General features: G+C 36.6%; 1 protein-coding gene across 4 annotated transcripts in view; it reads left to right on the forward strand.

The window, feature by feature from the left end:
- MAEA (macrophage erythroblast attacher, E3 ubiquitin ligase) overlaps positions 1 to 19,800 on the forward strand; it is a 128,256-nt gene that overhangs the window by 28,527 nt on the left and 79,929 nt on the right. For all 4 annotated transcript variants that reach the window (XM_072619956.1, XM_072619954.1, XM_072619957.1 and 1 more), the window contains exon 3: positions 4,361 to 4,564. In XM_072619956.1, coding sequence (XP_072476057.1) covers positions 4,361 to 4,564 — 204 coding nt within the window. The remainder of the gene's footprint in view (positions 1 to 4,360; positions 4,565 to 19,800) is intronic.

A 19,800-nucleotide genomic window follows, 5' to 3' on the forward strand; every position in this document is an offset into this window, starting at 1 on the left:
CCCAGGTCCTATGACACTAAATCTAATGCTCTTGCCACCATGGCACAAGGTTTCTTCTAATAAAAGCAGCAAAGTACTTCATAAATTACTAGAAATGTTAAAAATTAAATATTTTTCTGTGTTGTTCCTGATGAGCAGTGTAACAGTAATAACGTAAAGTTTTTGAACATGCCAAGGAATTGATTCGTTGAAGATACCTTTCCGCATTAGAGTCTACCTATATGGGGTTGGTGGTAATGTATGAAGATGAGAGAAAAGGTTGATTGTTCTTAGGGATTTGGGGGAGTTTGGGTTTTTTAATTAAGATATTTGTTAGAGGTGAGATAATTAGCATTATGGAAACCTGAGGAAATTTTCTGCCTGCCCTATGGCAACTAGACTGTCTTTTGTGTGGTATTTTAAATATTTTTATTTGTTTTTAAGTTCTACCTTAAAGCAGGGTTTTGGCAGTAGAAAAAAGAAATTGTCACATTGATTATTTCAAAAATTATGCTTGGATATATAAAAATTGCTAAGTCATTTATAACTATTGAGGATACATTTACAGAAGCAGTGGTAAAGGTTTCTTTTTGATGAACACACAAAATGTGGTTTTTCTGTTCTGTGTTTTCGTTCTTCTTACTCCCTGTATCTGTTTCAGTTAAAAGTGCAGCTAGCGACAAGTTAGATCTGATCAGAATTAAAATAGTCATTATTTGTAAAATAGGGGCAGCTAAGTGGCACAGTGGATAGAGTGTCAGGCCTAAAATCAGGAAAAGAACTTCCTCAGTTCAAATCTGGCCTCAGACATTTACTAGGCATGTGACTCTGGCACGGTATGTGTATGGCAAGTCACTTAACCCTATTTGCTTCAGTTCCTCATTTATAAAATGAGCTGAAGAAGGAAATGGCAAACTACTCCAGAATCTTTGCCAAGATAACCCCAAATGAGATCATGAAGAGTCAGTCACAACTGAAATGATCAAACAACAAAACAGTAAAATTATTTGCAAAACGAATCTTAATTTTTTTTTGTTTCGTCTTACTTCATAAGGTGTGCTAAGTCCATGCGATGATATGAAATGAGTATGTTTTAACGAATAGTAGAGTAGCAAGTTAAGCAACCAGTTTGTAGAATGCTCTATGACATTTTATCTGATGGAATTTTGCCAGTTATTGAGTGTTAACCATTTAAGAAATGAAACTGGTCAGATAGGATTCTTCAAGCTTGAAAGGAGGATCCTACCATCTAGAATATTCTTTCCAATGTTCACAATTATGTTGGTTGCTCTTTCAGTTATGGATGTTTTAAAATAGCGCTTTACTAACCATATAGATCCTTATTCCATTTACTTCAAGAAAGTGTAATGCTTTTATATAGTCTTCATAAAACTCCAGAGTTGCAGTTGGTAGAATGAGAACTGGGAGGCAGATGTCATTTGTTAGAACATGAGAATATTGAGGTCTCTGGAGGTGAAGATCTTCCCTGGGGCCCTGCCCATGGACAGTGGGCAGTGAGTGACAGCGCCGGGATTTGAGTTGGGCTCCCCTAACTCTAAATACATCACACTTCTCATAATCATAAATTAGCAACAGAAACCTAATGAAGTGGTAACATCTTTCCATAAAACTTCCCCACAGTACCTACCAAATCATAAAGATTAGAAGAGAAGGACCTGAGATGTTTGAGTCAAAGCTTCGCCTATACACTCTAGAGTTAACAAAGAACCTGACCCCTTTTTCAGGATCCAAGAGCAGGAGCCCTCCATTTCTATGTGCTGCTCAACTCCTGGTCCAAGAAGCCAAGGACATTGAGTATCATTTGACCATGAAAAGAAGAGCGCCTACCCCTTCTGATCATGAGCATTGGGAGCAGCAGAGTTCCCATTGCATACCACGTGTCCCCATTTTTATCAATAAGAAACCTACTCCAAGAGGCCATGACTTTGGGCCAGTTGCTGCTTGCTGTGTTTTTTGAGTGGAGGAGCACTCACTCAAGACACTTCTTCCTTTTCTGTCTTGTTTCCCCCTGTAAGAACCCTGTGTTTAACCTGAGCTCTTGGTGCTTCAGTAGCTCTTCTGACTCCTTTCATATGATGGCTTTTTGTTAGTACTGTACACGGAACTGCTATTGTTCATTTCCTGACACTCTCAAAGTCTTTTTCAAGAACTTTGGATTTGACTGTGCAACATGGGAGACACTGGCACATCACTGCTCAGCATGGTGTGCCCACATCAGAGAGAGTGCTGTGCTCTATGAGCAAAACAGAATTGAGACAACACAAAGTAAACATACGATGCACAAATTTGGAGTATCCACCCCAAAAATTCATACGGATTATCTGCGCCCAGCCTGTGGTAGAGTATTCCGAGCTCATATTGGTCTGATCAGCCGCAGCCGGACACAGTGAATCTTCACTTTATCATGGTGATGCCATTTTGGTCCTCTTCGAGAATGAAGGACAACAACCAACTATCTAACTCATTTTGGAGTAGTTGAATTGATAAAGTTAAGACAGATAGAACTGAAAATCAGGTCAGAGCTTATTTACCCTCTATGACATTTTCATTGACAGGACCCTCTATATCCATTCTTCTAAGGAAAGGCCAGCCTTAAGTATTGGCTAAGATCCACTTTCACCTTGTGTGCTCCTACCAATATTATTCTAGACATCAACAGTCCCTTGAATCCCTGCTTTTGATGTCTTAGCAGTTTTTCTTCTGGGCCACCTGAAGGCTTCTTTTGATGGCCTGACATTAATACAAAATGCTTTACTTACTAGGGAGGACTTATAAAGTATCTGATCCTGAGTGATCTCTCTGTACATAAATGGTTATCTCAAATTTGATAAGAAATAACCTGTATAATACTTGTTTCACTGCATTATATTAAATTCTGACTTTATTCTGATAATTGTTGAAAAGGAATTGTGTGCTAAGTAAGGAGTTTTGATGAAGTGACCTTGTGAGAACTGCTGAATTTAAACCCTGGATCTAGCATTTTTAAGGTTTTTCAGCCTAGCTTATTTAGAATTATACAATTTTCACAAAATAATATTGATTTTGGTAAGTGCAATGTCTGTCGGCACTGTTGATTATATCAGTTATTATCTAAGTTAATCTAATATAGAATTAAGTTCAGAAATTTTAGAGAAAGTGAATAATCCAGATCATTAGCTCTCTACTTAGGGCCCCTGTTATAGAAAATGTTCCCTAAGCTCAAGAGTGAGGTGGGTAATGTAATGACACAGCTGTAATGGCAGTGTGTACCCTAAACAATTCTCATCCTTTCCCCCTATCCCTAAAGTAATGTGTCATGGAAACAGACATTTTGTTATTGTTTAATGTTTTTGGTGGGGGGGGAAAAGTCCTATATTTGGAATTATAAGTTGTCCTCAAGTAAAAGGAATAGACTTGATTATCTCTAAGGTACTTCAGTTCTAAATCTTAACATTTTATGTCCTATCTGGGACTAGATAAGCCAGTTGCTATAAGAACTTCATCTCAGGGTTCTCATCTATAAAATGGGAATAATTACATTCCTACCACCTACCCCATAGGCTTGTTGTATTTACCCACTATGTAATTCTGAGAGGATGATTTTTTTTTAATGGAACTTTATTCAGTATTCCACGTTCATAGTTCTGTTAAGAAGGTATGGGATTATGTCATTCTTTCTGAGCCCTTCTTGGTCATTATAATTACAGCTTAGTTTTTGTGTTTGTCGCATATACGTTATAGTCACTGGGTATACTATTTTTACTTACGTTATCCTGGAATAGTTCATCATTCTTCTTTGAATTCTTCATACTCATGGTTTAACTGTATATTACTTTTCTACTTAGGGCACAATAATAGTCCATTGCATTAACATGCAAAATGAAGGGTATCTACTTTGTTTCCAGTTCTTAGATACCACAAAAAGTGCTGTCAGGAATATTGTGGTATATATTGGTCCTGTGACTGTAGTACATGCCTAACACTGAGATTCCTGGGTCAAACAGTATGAACTTTTAGCCTTTTTTTTCTGACAGGAGTCCAGACAGCATTCCAAAATGGACAGAATCACAGCTCTATCACAGGGTATTAGTATGTTTGTCCTGCTGCATTTTAGTCAGATTTTGTATCAGTTAAACAATGAATTTTTACTGGTTGTACCTGTGAATTCATTTAAGTTTTACTTAAGAAATTTTCCTTGGCATCTGTTTTTGAAAGACTTCATTATATTGACATTTTGTCTGGGTTTTACAATATAAAAGAATAGTATGTGCCACATTGATTTTTTTAATTGACTTTAAACAGTTGTGATGACAGGCAATGTCATGTATCAGCTGTATTTGTGATGCCCAGGCTAACTCTTGTTTTTGTTCTGACATCCTAGGCAGTCGAATCGATCCAAGCTGAAGATGAAAGTGCAAAGTTGTGCAAACGCAGAATTGAACACCTTAAAGAGCACAGCAGTGATCAACCAGCAGCTGCCAACATGTGGAAAAAAAAACGCATGGATCGCATGATGGTGGAGCATCTTTTGCGCTGCGGCTACTACAACACAGCAGTCAAACTTGCCAGGCAAAGTGGCATTGAGGTAGGAGTGTGTTTTCCCAAATGAGATTTGTAGAAAGGGAGAAATGGGTCATTTCTCCAGATTAGTGGTATTTAGTACATTAGATAACATGTCTGGAGTGCTTGGAAAGGAAAATGTTCCTCAGATATACATCCTTCCCAAAGCCCAGCTCTTAATAGGTTCAGTCTCAGTGCTCTGCTTCTCATTTCCCTCCAAAGGACCTACAGAGCCTAGACAGCTGCTGGACAGAGGGTCAAATGGTCAGCATGCCTCTGTTGGTGTCAAGCAAGATCTTAGTAGGGTGCATCAACATAAACAGAGGAGGACTTGTTAATGAGACATTTTCGTGTCAACAAATATAAACAAGGACAGTTATTAGTTCAATTCTGTGTTAACAGAAAGTAAGAACATGTAGAATTTAGATTGTTGTATAGTTTTCATAATGTAAACATTGGTTTAAATTTCTGCCCCAGTCCTTCTCTTGGCTGGTTGGATTATTTTAAGTTAGAATGAATTGATTATATTTAAATGAACTTTATTGATTAATTTGAGAGAGATGTAGAAGAATTAAATTCTTAAATTTTCTGTCCTATCTTGAGTGCATTGAATTTTTTTTTTCTTATGGAGTACTTTTTTTCATTATTGTAAAACTGTTGATTAAAATAAACATTGAATTAAAGGACCCAAGAACTAGTAGGTGTGCCTCTGGAAATTTAGTGGTGTTTTCCCCTGTATTGGAAGTTTTCATTTTTCCCTTATTAGTATTGTTTTGTAACTAGTCAGTAATGAAGGAATATCTTTTGTGTAGGTGATGTGTGTATTTATTAATGAACTTTTCTCTCCTGCTTTTTTGAAAATTGAGAGTTTGTGATTAGAGAAAATTGTAGAGGAAGATTTTTTTCCCCATTCCAACATCAGACTTTATTTTCTTTATTCTCCCTTGCAACTAGCTAGTTGGTCAAAGTAGTGTTACAGTTAAAATTTTTTAAAGTTTTGTTATAATTTTATTCATTGAGGTTTGATCTGCATTTTGATGTCTGACTTTTCAAAAAATAAGCTGAAAAGGCTTCCATTTTTGTAGGTGGAAGATAAACTGTTTTTTAAAACTATGATAATGAAAATGAGCACCATTCCTGTCTCTATAATCTACATAATGTAAGAAGAAGATACCTTAAGACATTCTGTGCTGGAGCAGATCCAGTCAATTCAGCCTTCTGTCTGTCTCTGGGTATTATTACTTTCTATGACACATACCTCTGAAAATTAGGAATGAGCTTACAACCACCACCACCACCACAACAGTAAGGATAGTGATGAAGAGCTTCTTTTATTATTGCATTCTGTCCATGACCATTTCAGAACCTTTCTTCAAATGATTTAGGAATTAATAGGCATACAGTTTTAGAGTTGGAAACCATTTTGCACATTATCTGGTTCAAGTCTTTCATTTTACAAATGAGAAAACTGAGATCCAAGAAAGGGAGGTGAATTGATTGCTTAAAATCATCCAGCCCTGTTACAAAGCCAAACCTGGAATCTAGCTTTACTGATTCCTAGAAAGATGTGGAATTTACTATTATACCACACTAAAATTAATCCTGTCATCATATTTTGGGAAAATAAGTTACATATGTTAACTGAACAAGTATTCAGTTACATGTGCATCCTCCATTAGCTAGAGCTCAATAAACTATTAAACCGTATGTATGCATGTGTCTACATATAGGCATGTATATGTCTGTATATACACATAGCTTAATATATGTATAGTTTATAAATATACACAAAATACTCTATAGCAGTGCAATGGAAATCTTATCCTGTTCATGTTATTTAAATGTATTGCTCTTAAAGAATTTTTTGTGTTAAATAATCTACAAGCTTTATTTTTCTCCTGAATGAAGAATTTCAATAACTATAGCTTAGTTTGCTTCCATCTTTTTTTAATATTTCTCTCTCAAAAATGCATTTTTATTATTTTTAATGAAAAAGTCTCATGCCTTTCTTCAGAATTTATAGAATAATCAAATAGCTAACCACAATGAACATTAAAAGTCTGCACATAGTTGCACAAACTCCTGGAGTAGACACTACATTTCAGGGATTTCCTCTGACTGGAAAGGCTCTAAAAGGAATTTGCTTCCATATGTTGACCATCATTATTAAGACAGATAAGTGGCACAGTGGAAATAGCATTGGTCCTGGAGTCAGGAAGACCTGAATTCAAATCCAGCTTCAAGACACTTACTAGTTGTGTGATCCTGGGCAAGTCACTTAATTCGCCTTCCTCAGTTCCCTCATTTGAAAATTGGGGATAATAATAGCACCTGCTTTGTGACAAGAGAAATGAGAAAATATTTGCAAAGCTCTTGGCAAACCTTAAAGCATTATTTAAACTCTAGATAGTATTATGACATATATATCCCACTTTAGAGTCTGGATTGAAAGGAACCTTGGCTCAGGTCATCCACTCCTTTCTTCAGAGTGAAACTCTTATTATTGGTTTGTGGGGAGGGGGTAAGACAAGGAGAGGCTGAATCAAAGCCTTGCCTTCTGAGAAAATAGTAGTAGTAGAGATTTCCTTGTTTTACTTAGGTTATTAACTGAGATTGACAAGTCAGCCATATTTCCTGGCTTCCCTTTCCTCTGTTAAATAGCAGCACGTTCTCATACTTCTCATGTATTCTACTTTGTTAACCTAGTCCCAATTGACCATGCATACCCCCAAAAGGAAATCGTTCAAGGGCAACCTAAGTAAAAGCAATTTTATTTGTTGATATTATAGCCAGACACTTTTAAACTAGAAAGAGTAATATAAAACCATTTTAGAAGCAAAACAAATAATTGATTTATTTTCTTTCTCTGTGCTGGCTAATTAATGGAGCAATAATCTTCTCTTGTGGGCTTGCAAGCTCTTGTCGCTGAGAACTGACAGCCTTTTTTGTAGCTTTGCAATGCTAGCCATAAGCTGCATATCTTTACATGTGTTCCACCAAAGCTGGTGAAAGGAGGAGGCCAAATCTAAAGGGTGGTGGCTTTAGCCAGCATACCCTGCCAACATAGAAGGGAGAGCTGTTCTTTTAAATAAGTTATGTTCAGGTTTAATCAAATTGAAAAGCCTAACATTAATTTTTTTTCCTGTGAACATAGGTAACTATTATTAGGAAGATAATGGGAGTGATCTTGCAGTGTTTTAGAGCATTGCAATCAAATACCTTTTTTGTGAAGCTTCATAATTTCCTACTTTTGGTTGTTGCAGAGATGATGTTCAGCAAGTTTACAAATTATTTGTAGATTAAAATATTTTGAATCAACCAGAATCTGATTACTGCCTCCTGTCTTTTAATTATATAATTTCCATGCCAATGGAAATGGGGAATTCTGTTTCTTTTCATTGAAGTAAAGTTAAAACAAAGCTATATTTTGATAATTTCTGAAAGTTCACTATTAAACTTTCTAGCCTAAAAACAATGCTTTACTTATCTGAAGTGCTTTTGTCCAAAGACCAACTGAAAGTTAAGAACCAGACCTTAAGCAGCCAAAGTAGCTGTGACAAAACCTATGTTCGGTAACTTTACTTATAGAAAAGTTTCTTAAACTTCTCTGAGCATATTACCTGTTCTTACTTGACACACAATTCTATCAGACTTGGTTAGATTATGTTAAAAGGATCTTAATAACATTGACATTTTCAATCCAACCTGTGTTTGGTGTATCCTATGTGCAGAGTACTGTTCTAGGCCCTGGGATGTAGAATTTAAAAACAGCCATTGCTTTCAAGAAGTTTACAGTCTAATGGAGGAGAAAGGAGTTTTAAGATATGTATAACTATAAGGAAGGTACAGGATTAAAAGTGACACAAGAGAGAAAAGGGGGCAGGAGGGGCAGAGGGGGTGAAGGAGAGAAATACCTGGACATGCTTGTTTATATTGTCAGCAAAGAAGAAAACAGAACCTGTCGTACAGAAACTTGGATAGCAGAACCTGATACCTTTTAGTTATGTGCTGCTCTAGCTGTATTAAATGTGCTCATGGCCCAGAATTATCAAGCAATGGTTAAGTTATATTCAGTATACTATGTTTAAAATGACTGGAAAGCTTGTAATCCATTTTCAAAAGATATCTACTAAGAACCATTTTTAAAATTGTGCTTAAAATGTTAAACCAAGCTACACGAAGTGACTCATTCCCTGAGGATTTCTTGAAATATTGAAGTAAAAAGTGTGGCAAAAGGCTCATGTGTAGCTTATTTAAATAGGAAAATTTGAATGTAACACTTAATGTGTTTTTACATTCATAAGTGTTCCATATGGCACTGGATCTGAGGATAACTGTGATGTATAAAAAGTTGGAGAGACATAATTTCTGGATAATTAATTATTCTATTAATCATGCTAGCATTAATAAAAGGGATCAGTGACACTCTCAAATACCAGAGACTCCTCATGGGACCCACTCAACACTTACATGCCTTTGGAAGAATGGGTGTTCCTGAGGGTGACAATCAACGCTGATTGGTTTAACAATGAGAAGAATGAATATTATATTGAGAAGTAGGCTTATTCTAACTAGGGGCTAGAGGACATGACTGATCACTCAGTCTTGTTCAGAGACTTATCTATATACCCATATTACCCTCTCTAGGGTAATCTAGACAAAAAAGAGAATCCACTTTTTCCCAGATCTGAGTAAAACACAATGGGAAAAAATCCATCAATTCACCTAACCTAAAATTTCTTTATTTCTGAACAGATCTGAATTTTTCCTCTCATTATAAACCCTACATTTCAAAGGCTGAATAACCTAGAGGGACTGATTTATAAATGAAGAAATAGAAAAGGGTTTTGAAAAACATTAGTTCTAATTCAATAATTGGTTATTAATATGAGAGAGAAATAATCAATTCTCTCATAACTGAGGTAAAAGAAGTACAGATATCCCCGTTTTACTGATAAGAGACTTGAGTTTCAGAAAGATCGTGTCATGGAGCTAGAAATGGCCATGCTGTATTCTGACATCAAGGCCAGTCATCTTTTCATTTCACAGTAGAACTTCTTCTTATATATATTATCTCATTTCATCATGGTAACAGACTTATGAATTCTCCTGCAACTAACACATGTCTTATAATTTGAAGGGCAGATTTTTTTTTCCATACCACATCTATCTTCACAGAGCTGTTTTGACAAAGAAATTTATTTAAAAGTATATTGATCCATTTTATTTTTACTCAAGTCACCAACAAACTCCTAGTGTCCTCTCTCCTCCCCCTTCCAAAAATCCTCTGAAAACTGTTGAGCAACATTGACTAATGCTATCTGTTTTTATGTTCTAGTGATTAAAGAGATAGGAAGGATGTATCCTTTAACTTTGATAATATGATACCAATATAGACATCAGAAATGACACACTATTTTATTTATTTTTAAAATTTATTTGCCTCTCAATATAACTGAAACATTGTGGATAAACATTCCGTCTACCTGTGTAGAATTTTTGGTTATATATCTCCCTGACGATTTAAAATAAAAAGTTCAGAGTTGGGGTCATCACAACAGGAATTAACAATAATAAAAACTAATAGTGTAAAAGCTACTTAAGATTTTCAAAGCACTTTACAGGTATTATCTCACATGATACTTGGGACCAGTCAGCCAGTATACATTGATTAAGTACTTAGTATGTATCAGACCCTGATAAACTCAGAGAATACAGAGTTCACAGTCTAATAGGCAAGACAGTATACAAACAAGCTCCATACAGGAGAAATAGGAAATAATTGATGGAAAGAATCAAAAATAAGAGAGATTGGGATAAAATTCTTTTAGAAGATGTATTTTAGCTGGGACTTATAGGAAGCCAGGACAGTAGGCAGAATTGAGGAGGGCATTGCAGGCATGGGAGACCTCCAGAGTATTTGTGAAATAGCCCAAAGGCCAGAGTCACTGGATGAAAGAGTACCTGGTGGGAGAGGGAGGGCTTGTATCTGGTATAAGAAGACTTGAACGGTGTGAGGAGCTTTGAATGCCAAAGGATTTTGCCTGGAGGCATTAGGGAACTACTAGAGTGTAAAGAGCTGGGGTTGGAGGTGACATGATTGGATCACCCTGTAAAGTGTATTCATTGTTTTTTAAACAAGCCTAACTCGTCTAAAATCCAGTTGTTGAATTAGCTCTTTTTGTGATATTGGGGGAGCCAAACAGATTAATTGAAAATCAGTGAGAACAAGTACTGCCCATATTAGAAAAGACAGAGGTTACCAGAGGGACAGGAAGTTTGCTTCAGACTACTTCTGAGGTGGGTTATGCTTGGAAGACCAAAGAAAAGTTGTTCTCCAAAGAAAGAATGTTATTTGTCAGGCAAACTCCAGAAAGGAATTTCTGCCATTTCTGGTTGTACTAGATGAACTTTAAGATCTTTTCCAACTCCAAAATCCTATGACATCCCTGAAATTGGTCTGAGTGAATTCCACACATTGTTGCCTTTAGTAGCAGGCCTTGTGATATTAACAAGGTGCCAAGAGCACCTGAAATTAAACTGAGAGAGAATAAGAAGCAAGGCTGTTATGGTCACACCCCTAGATGTAGCCCTCCCTCATCTTTGACACAAAGAAATCATCCCTATATTTTGGCTTTGTTTGAACTTTCTACATGAGTTTGGAGCTTCAGTATCTGACATTTTTTAAAAAATCTATTTTTGTATTTGAAAAAGAATTACCCTAATCAGTATTGGTTTGATAAGATTGGAAAATTTAAATGCCTGAAGGCCTCCTGGTATCACAGACTTCAGTTCTCCTGAACAAAAGGGTCCCTAAATTAATGAGACTTGTCCTTTCACTCCTGGAGAGTCTGTAATTTGCTCTTTCCAGGTTGTCTTGAGTTTGAAAGGAATGACTACATTCATTTTCAACAACTGGAAGCTCACTGAAATGGGAGAAATCAAGTGTTCAAATCCAGCAGGCATTTGTTGAGTACCTACTGTGTGCAGAGTACTGCACTGAAGTTCAGGAAGAGAGACTCACTTGGGTCCTTGCTCTCTAGGAGCTTACATGTATCTGTATCTCTCCATAATTAAGAGGCCTCTAAATTTTGGGTAGAATGCAAGTACAAACTCAGAAACTTGGAAGTGAATGACTGTCTGCTTCAATATTTAAGTTCTAAAAACAGTTGAACAGACTTCATTGCATCTGAGGCATTTTGTGGCTTGTAGCACAGAAATGTGCAGTCATAGACTATCAGTGTCATTAGAAAATTCTAATTCCCTAAGTGAACTCATTATCTTTCTCCCTAGACACCAAACTTCCCTATTCTGGAAGGCCTTATTCTTTTTCCAGCCACCTAGGTTCCCAACCTAGCTGTCCTCTCAGATTTTCCACTCGCACTCCTCTATCCAGTCTGTAAGATCTCTCACATATATACTACCTTCTCTCCTTTGATGCTGCCGTACTGAATGCCTAGACTATTGCAGTAGCCTGCTGGTTGGTCTTTCTGCCTGAAGTCTCCCCTCTGGTTCGTCTTCCACTCAGTGTTCAGCTCAGGCTCTTCCTAAAAGTGCAGGTCTGATCATAGTCCCCTTTCTCTTTCAGTAAACTAAAGTTATTCCCTCTTAACTTCTGGATCAAAGTTAGAATTCTTTGGTATTTAGAGACCTCCACAACTTGTGCCCCTCATTCCTTTCCAGTCTTCTTACATCTTAGTCCCCTCATATTTCTTTCACAAGATACACCATCTCTAGACCAGGTATTTTTCACTGGCTGTCTCCCATGCCTAGAATTCTTTCCCTCTTTGTCTCTTATCTTCTGATTTCCTTCAAGTGCCAATTAAAATTACACTTTCTAAGGGAAGTCCTTCCTAATCCCCCCTAATATTAGTCCCTTCCATCCAAAATCTATCCTAGATATATCTTCTTTGTACCTGCCTAGTGGTTTTTATGTTGTCACTGGCAATAGGCAGAGCTTCTTCAGAGCAGAGATTGTCTTTTGGCTTCCTTTGTATCCCTAGCACTTAGTTTGGTGCTTTCCTCAGGTAGGTGCTTAATGCATTGATTGACTGTGAACCATGAATTGTAAATGGTACTTCCTAGTTCGTTCGCTAATTTTATTTTTAATTTATGGAGTAAGACAAGCATTTCTATAACATAGTACAATAAAAAAGATGATTGCCCATGAAACTGAAAATCTCCTATGCACTGCTTGCTGTTCCATTCAAATATACAACAAAATTACCATGTGGTTTTTTTTTCTTCCCTCCCGCCTCCCCCATGTTCTTCTTTAATGAAGCGTGCAGCATTTCATCAACGGAGCTTTCAGCTTTGTATTTTTTCTGTGACTACACAGGTGGGGCTATGCCCTGCTGCTGGGAGATTACCACCTTTTCATCTGTATAAACTATAAGCCTTGGACGAGGATTTCAGGAGTTGCTGTGGTCCCAAGAAAAATTACCTGGCAGTGGAACTTTGCTCTTTGAGGGCAATCCTGGCTACCTGTAATTGAGCCATTGCTCTGAGGTTTACTATTCCATTTTGGAAGAAACTGCCAGAGTTTGGGGATTTGTGGGTATAGCCACGAAGGATCTAGATTCATTTCATTTCTGTAAAGTGTGTGTGTATCCACACACACAGACACACACATATGTAAATATGAAAGTTCAGAAATCTGCTAAAAGTGTGACAGCACAGCAAAGTGAAGAAACTAGTTCTTTTGCCTGTTTCATGTGAATTTAATTATAAAATGTGTGATTAGTGGTTATTTTATAAATACTGACTTGGAAGAAAAAGTGCTCTATTCCTTCCTAACAGACAGGATTGCCTTTTGCTATTACTGCTATTTCTCATGGCTACCTATGAATTTCTTTCATACTGGTTTCATGTAATTCATTTCCTCAGACTCTTAAGTCTGTGTTTTCCCTCCACTGAAGAAGTCAGTATATTTTTAGCTTTCATCTTATTATATCAACCAATCAACAAGCATTTATTAAACACATTTTGTGTGCCAAGCCCCTAGGCTAAGACACAGGGAAAGCAGGTACCAAAAATGAAACAGGCCCTACCCACAAAGAGCTTACATTCTAATAAAAACATTGCCATCTTCAGAAAATAACTCTGCAGCTCTTTCTGGTAAGTGATTTTAATAAACACCAAAAGAATCTTTTTGAACATTTCTGTTCACTATATCATTTCTTATAGTTAACTTCTAGTTACCACTTTAGGTTTCCCAGAGTGAGACTGCCTTAACCCTGCATGTTTTGCTGTGTCAGGAAAAATACGAGTAAACATATAGAGGTTTCTCCCTCAGGTGGCAAATGAATGGAAGGTGTTGTTTCTCTATACTGCCCATGCTATATGTTAGTTTATGGAAATATTTCATGTACAGATTATAGCACAGTTTTTGATCAGAATGAATCTAACATTTTAAAGTACCTCTAATACAGTTTTTATAATTGTCTAAACTTTGGAACAGACTTCAAGTATTTAGTCCCAGCAGGAAATATAAATTATGCCAAGGTCACAGATTGAGGTGACCGAATAGAATGGAATAAATTCATCTAAATAACTGACAATACTTGTGTTTCTTTTAAGATTTTCATCACAGTTGTACTACAGGGTGTATAGTATAGATACTGTGCTCATTTTTCATGTGGGGAACCTGAGGCTGAAATATTGTGACTAAATCATGGAACAGGCAATTAAATCCTTAGTTAAGTGATCTTAAAATGAAGCAATATAAAGTGCAATGAGTAAGATATACTTTTGTTAATTATGAATTACTTTGTTAGCATTTCAGCAGTGAATCAAATTGTTGAGCACATACTATGTTCAGATCACTACAAGGTACTTAGGGGATGTTTTTATTTTATGAAGATTCATTTCCCTCACACATTAAGTGCTATATACCTTTCATGTTCTGCTTCTGCCCCACCTGAGCCCATCCTGAATGCCTCTTTTTAAATTAGTGAGGCACTAGCCTTACTAATAAATTTATCTTTAGAAATGGCCAAATTATTTTCATATACCCCTAATATATTTGCTAACTTCCATCATAATCAGTATTGATAAAAAATCCATACAATCTTAGTTTGTCCTATTTTAAGGCATTCTCTTTCCATTTTCTTGAATAACAAGTTCTAAAAGACATTAACTGTATTTAATTTTCTTTGTTTATATCTCATCTTGATGATATCATGATTATACAAAAATAAATACCTGCTTTCAGAAACTTAGGATCTAGTTGGTAAGATAAAATTCATTTATACAAATGCAACAAGTAAGTAATTGTGCAAGGACAGTGTATGATGAAACACTAGAGTGACAACTTCAGAGAAAGGTTATATGAGTTCACAGGACATCAGCATTTTGATAAAGGTGTTTTATGTCCATGATAGGAGCATTTTGTGGCAGTTTCCAAATGACTGGCTTTCCTTCCTCCTCTGTTGTACTCACTCAGCCTATCTACTTTCCATGGAAAACCTGTTAGTCAACACAAGACTGCCCAGTGTGACGAGACATGTTGTGTGTTAGGTAGAACAGTCACTGAGAGGGGTGGGGGTGGGGGCAGTCTCAGGTATCCAGCAGGAAGGTCTGGCAGTGAAAAGATAAGGAAAGTCCGTGGACAGAGGATACCAGAAGAGACCCATTACCCCAGCACTTCATACTTTATCCTCATAAAGAAGGAAATATTTTTTTCTTGTCACCATTATGGACTTAGTATATTGTAATTGTTATGTGTCTTTAAATGTATTTTATCTCCTTTGTGTCTAGATTCTAAACTCCTTGAGGACATGGGACACCTCTTATTTGTCTTTGTATCTATCCTGGCATGATGCTTTTTGACATCTAATGTTTGATCAAAAGCCTGTTACTGACATGTGAACTTTATAAGATAGAATAAGTTTCATGAAATCTCACTCTCACTCAACTTCCTCTCCTAATTGGACATACCCTCCTGCCCTAGGCATTGGGACTGGCAGCGTCCAGTGCAGGAATGTTGTCCACCTTACAAAAGTTACAGAAGAGTTGGCAAAGGGTCTAAAGGAGATGACTTGGGAAGAAAGTATAGTAAATGAAGAAAGGGAAGAAAAACAGAGTTTTTCCTCTTTTCTTACTAATTTGATTTGCTATTAGAAAATCCTTATTAATATACTGTTTTCCTTTTTGAGGCAATGTGGCATTGGAAGATTAGAACCCAAAAAATGAAAGATTTAGAGATACAATGTTGATTTTTTTTTTTTTGGTTATTCTGAGTCATGTAACTGATTCAGATACACACATATTTCTTAATGTGATTGTCTTGTGTAATATGGTATATCCTAATCACATGACCAGAGAATTGCAAATTTGTTACTTTCTACAAACCACTTCAGTGTACCAACTCTGCAAAAAAGTAATTGTGTCAAATAGAGGGTAATTGCAGCCAAATGTACAAGAGAAAGGAAACAAACCCAAATAAAGTAAAACACCATAATGAGCTTAACACCAGAGAACTCTGTTAAAGAGCTCACTCAGCATCCTTCTACTATCATCCTATATGCATGCCCACAACAGGATTACAAACAAATGGAAAGGCCTCTGTTTGGATGCCACCTGTTTATTGCCTTTTCCACCTTTCCAGTACCCTACAACATGTGGCAGATACACAGGAAATAAGGAGAGCAGAGGAAGAAACCTCAAGAGATATGCTAATGCAGGTGAAGGAAAAGGGCCTGAATCTCAACTGTACTCCCAGTAATCATGGTAGGGATTAAGGCCAGTGAATTCTCTGTTTCATAACATAAGAACATTCAGACAAGAATATGAAGCACAGCCTTAGGAGAGTACCCACCAGCAAAAGGAGAAGACCCAGAGTGAATGATAGAAAAATCTGAAACAAAGGGGGAAAAATAAGACTCTTTAAAAGCCTAGAGCACAAACATAAAGAAGATCCTAAAACTGGAGGAAAGGATGACTAAGAAGTCTTCAGAGACAGCTACGTTCTCTTAAATTTTATAATACAAAGAAAATTGAACTAATACTTAATGAAATTCTGAATCCTATAGATTCTCAAGAAAGTATGGAACAATAGTGATAAACTCCGAAATGGTTCAAAGAAAAATGAAGTAATTGATGAACTTTGGTCAGAACTTAAGAGTTTTTATTATAACATTGAAAAACTCAGGAATAATGCAGGAAATAATTCAGCAAAGTTATCTGTAATTATTGAAAATAGACAATAAAGCATGAATTGAGAGAATCTACAAATTGTCTTGGTGGATAGGGGTTGAAGAATGACTTCAAGAGAATCCTTGCTTCAAATCAAGACAGTGGTTAAAATTAACAATTTGAAGTGGATCCCCCAAAAATAATTGTAAATGGCCAAAATATAATAGCAAAGGAATAAAAATAGCCAAATATAAAGCAAAGGAATCCAGCATTCTCTTGAAATGGATTTAGTCTGGGGAATGTTAGTTCATTGGGAGGTCACCTTCTCTGAAAAGTTTTGTGCCTCCAACAGGTAATGTCCTGACCAAAGAAGGTTTGTACATGGTCGGCTATCACCCAGAATAGTTGGAGGATGAAGGGCATCATCAACCCAAAGATGAAGGCTGGGGACATAATTGGGGCTTAATTTTGGATGGGGAAATTTTGACCATTAGACACAGCTTCTGTCCAAAAGTACTTTCTTCACAAATTACTGTTTTTATGAGTGAGACAAGGAGAAATAAAGGGCAAGGGAAGTGAGGGGGTAGATTCTTTAAAAGAAATCATGTAGAATTTGGTTAGAAGAGCAAGCTCAAACCCAGTCCTCCAACAGTTTTAACCACCATAAGGGACACAGATTAAATAAAGACATAGTCTACATCAGAAAATAAAATTTCAAAATATATCAGAAGGAAAGAGAAATAATGAAGACAATTTAAAAAACTTCTTAGAAGATGCAGTAAGAAAACATATAAGAAGTAAGAGGAGAGGAAGAGAGGGAAGATTTTCAAACTTAGAGAATTAAAAAAGAGGGAATAAAAGGGAGGAAACTGATAAACAAAAAGAACTATCTTATGTCTGGTATATCACTCTTACTGGTACAGCTACTTCTGGGAGTTGTTGAGAGAGAAAGGGCAGGGGTGGGAAGAGGTAGGAGAAGGAAGTTGGCGCAGACTTCTTCAATCCTGATAACAGGAACCACTAACACATATCCCAAGAGTTATTCCAACCATAGTTGATCGTTGATGGGAAGGAAATTGCAGAAGTCAGAAGAAGATGTATCAAAATATGAGAGAGTTGTGAATGCAAGAAACACACAAGTGCAAGACTTATTAGCTCGGTCATTTAAAACTTCCACTGATTTATTTGAAATCTTGTTGCTTCAAAAATATGAAGAAATTAATATATTTTAGAAGAGAGCTCTAGCAGAAGTATTTATGGAAATAGCACTTGATTGGGTAATCCTATTCATAAATAGGTTTATACAGAGTGTGTTAGAACATTGTTGATACCTCATCAGAGATCAGGATTTCGGGACCCCTACTTGTATATCCACTGTCAATTGAAATAATATTTGAAAAGCATTTAATATAGTACATGACACAGAGCAAGTGATGTACATAAATGTTTATTCTCTTCCTTCATTGGACTACATTTGAATTCACTAAACATGTATTGCTGTGTTCCTAGGTTTGTCCAAAGTGCTGTGGAGCATTCAGAAATATAATCCTCAGTCCCTTACTCTCTAAGAGGGGAGATGATGTACCTATATCAGATAGGCGTGTGGATTGCATCTGTGATTTCACCGGTATAGGGATCTGCTAGGCGAGGAGACTCTCTTCTAATGTAGGTCAGCAGCTTCTCTGTATTTTCATCTTAGAGACTTGCCTAGAGTATTGAGAGACTAAGTGACTTGTTTGGGGTCACATGGCTCATGTGTGTCAAAGATCTTGGCTTCATGGCTGGCTCTCTCACTACTAATCTCATGCTGCCTCTCAAATCCATTACAAAAGAATGAATGGAGAGATTAATAATCTTAGAAGTCAGAAAGGGTAAGTAGACTAAGATAATGGAAATAGAGTTATACCATGAAGTAGTGAAAAAAGCAGTGGAGTTTTATCAAATGGACAAGTAAATGTTGAGAAGGAGGAAGAGATGTCATAGCGGTGAGATGATGGCATCATGGAGGGGCACCAGGGTGCAGTGTATGAACCTAACCATATAGGAGATAAGTAGCTATTGCATTTTCTTGAGTAGGTGAGATATAGCTGATGGTTTTGTTTGTTTTTAAAAGTTAATCTGACAAGAAATAAAGAGGATAGGAGAGGAAAGAATCTAGGAATAAAGTGATATGTGGATATAGAATAGAATGGTGGGAGAAACTGAGAAGAAGACTCATATAGGACATTGCAAAGGCAGAAAGGCCTTTGGACCTGGATCTGGAGATAGAAGGAGATTCAGTAGAAACAAATGTAAAATGTTATACTTGAATACAAAAAACCCCAACCAGCTTTAGCAGTCCAAGATGGAAGAGGCATAGTTAGCAGTTGTTCTGAAAAAGAACTGGAGGTTTCAGTGGACCACCAACTCCATGAGTAAAGCAGTATAATGAGACAGTCAAGAAAAGCTAATCCTTTCTTTCTTGGGTTTTATTGAGAGCTATAGCTTCCAAGAACAGGGAAATGAAAATTCTGTATTCATCATATAGAATACTGTTGTGGGAGTCACAGTTAAAGATGACATTGATAAAATGGAGCATGCCCAGAGGAGGGTAGCTGGGATATTGAAAAATCTTGAATTCATGGAAGAGCAGTTTTTAGCTTGGAGAAGAAAAGATTCAGAGAGAGACATAATAGTTGTCTTTGGTGTTTCCATGTGGAAATTTCTAACCAACATTTCTCTGGAAATTCATACTTTTCCAAATCCTGAGAAAAATCAATTGAGAAATTAGGAAAGAATATTATGCTTCTCCTGTAAGAATGAAAAACTAACAGCTAACATAGAAACAGTGCTAGTTAGAAGAAATCCACTAATATCAAGCTGAAAGCAGAAAAAGGAAACATTGACTTGTGGAGTCAAAGGTTATAGTCAGTGTTTCGAGGAACCAGGACTAGAGCGTGTAGGAGGAAAGCAAGCATGATCTCATCAGTATGGCTTGTAGTTGTTGCCATGTTATCAGTGTGTATTTGTTGGTTTGTTGGCTACAGTTGTTGGGTCATTCTTGCAAATAAAATAAATATTAATAAGTTTATAAATGTAATGTACTTTATACAGATTCTGTGAATGGTGTTCCAAGAAGTAAGAAGT

Source organism: Notamacropus eugenii, chromosome 6, assembly GCF_028372415.1.
Source record: "Notamacropus eugenii isolate mMacEug1 chromosome 6, mMacEug1.pri_v2, whole genome shotgun sequence".
In the NCBI taxonomy this organism is placed as follows: Eukaryota; Metazoa; Chordata; class Mammalia; order Diprotodontia; family Macropodidae; genus Notamacropus; species Notamacropus eugenii.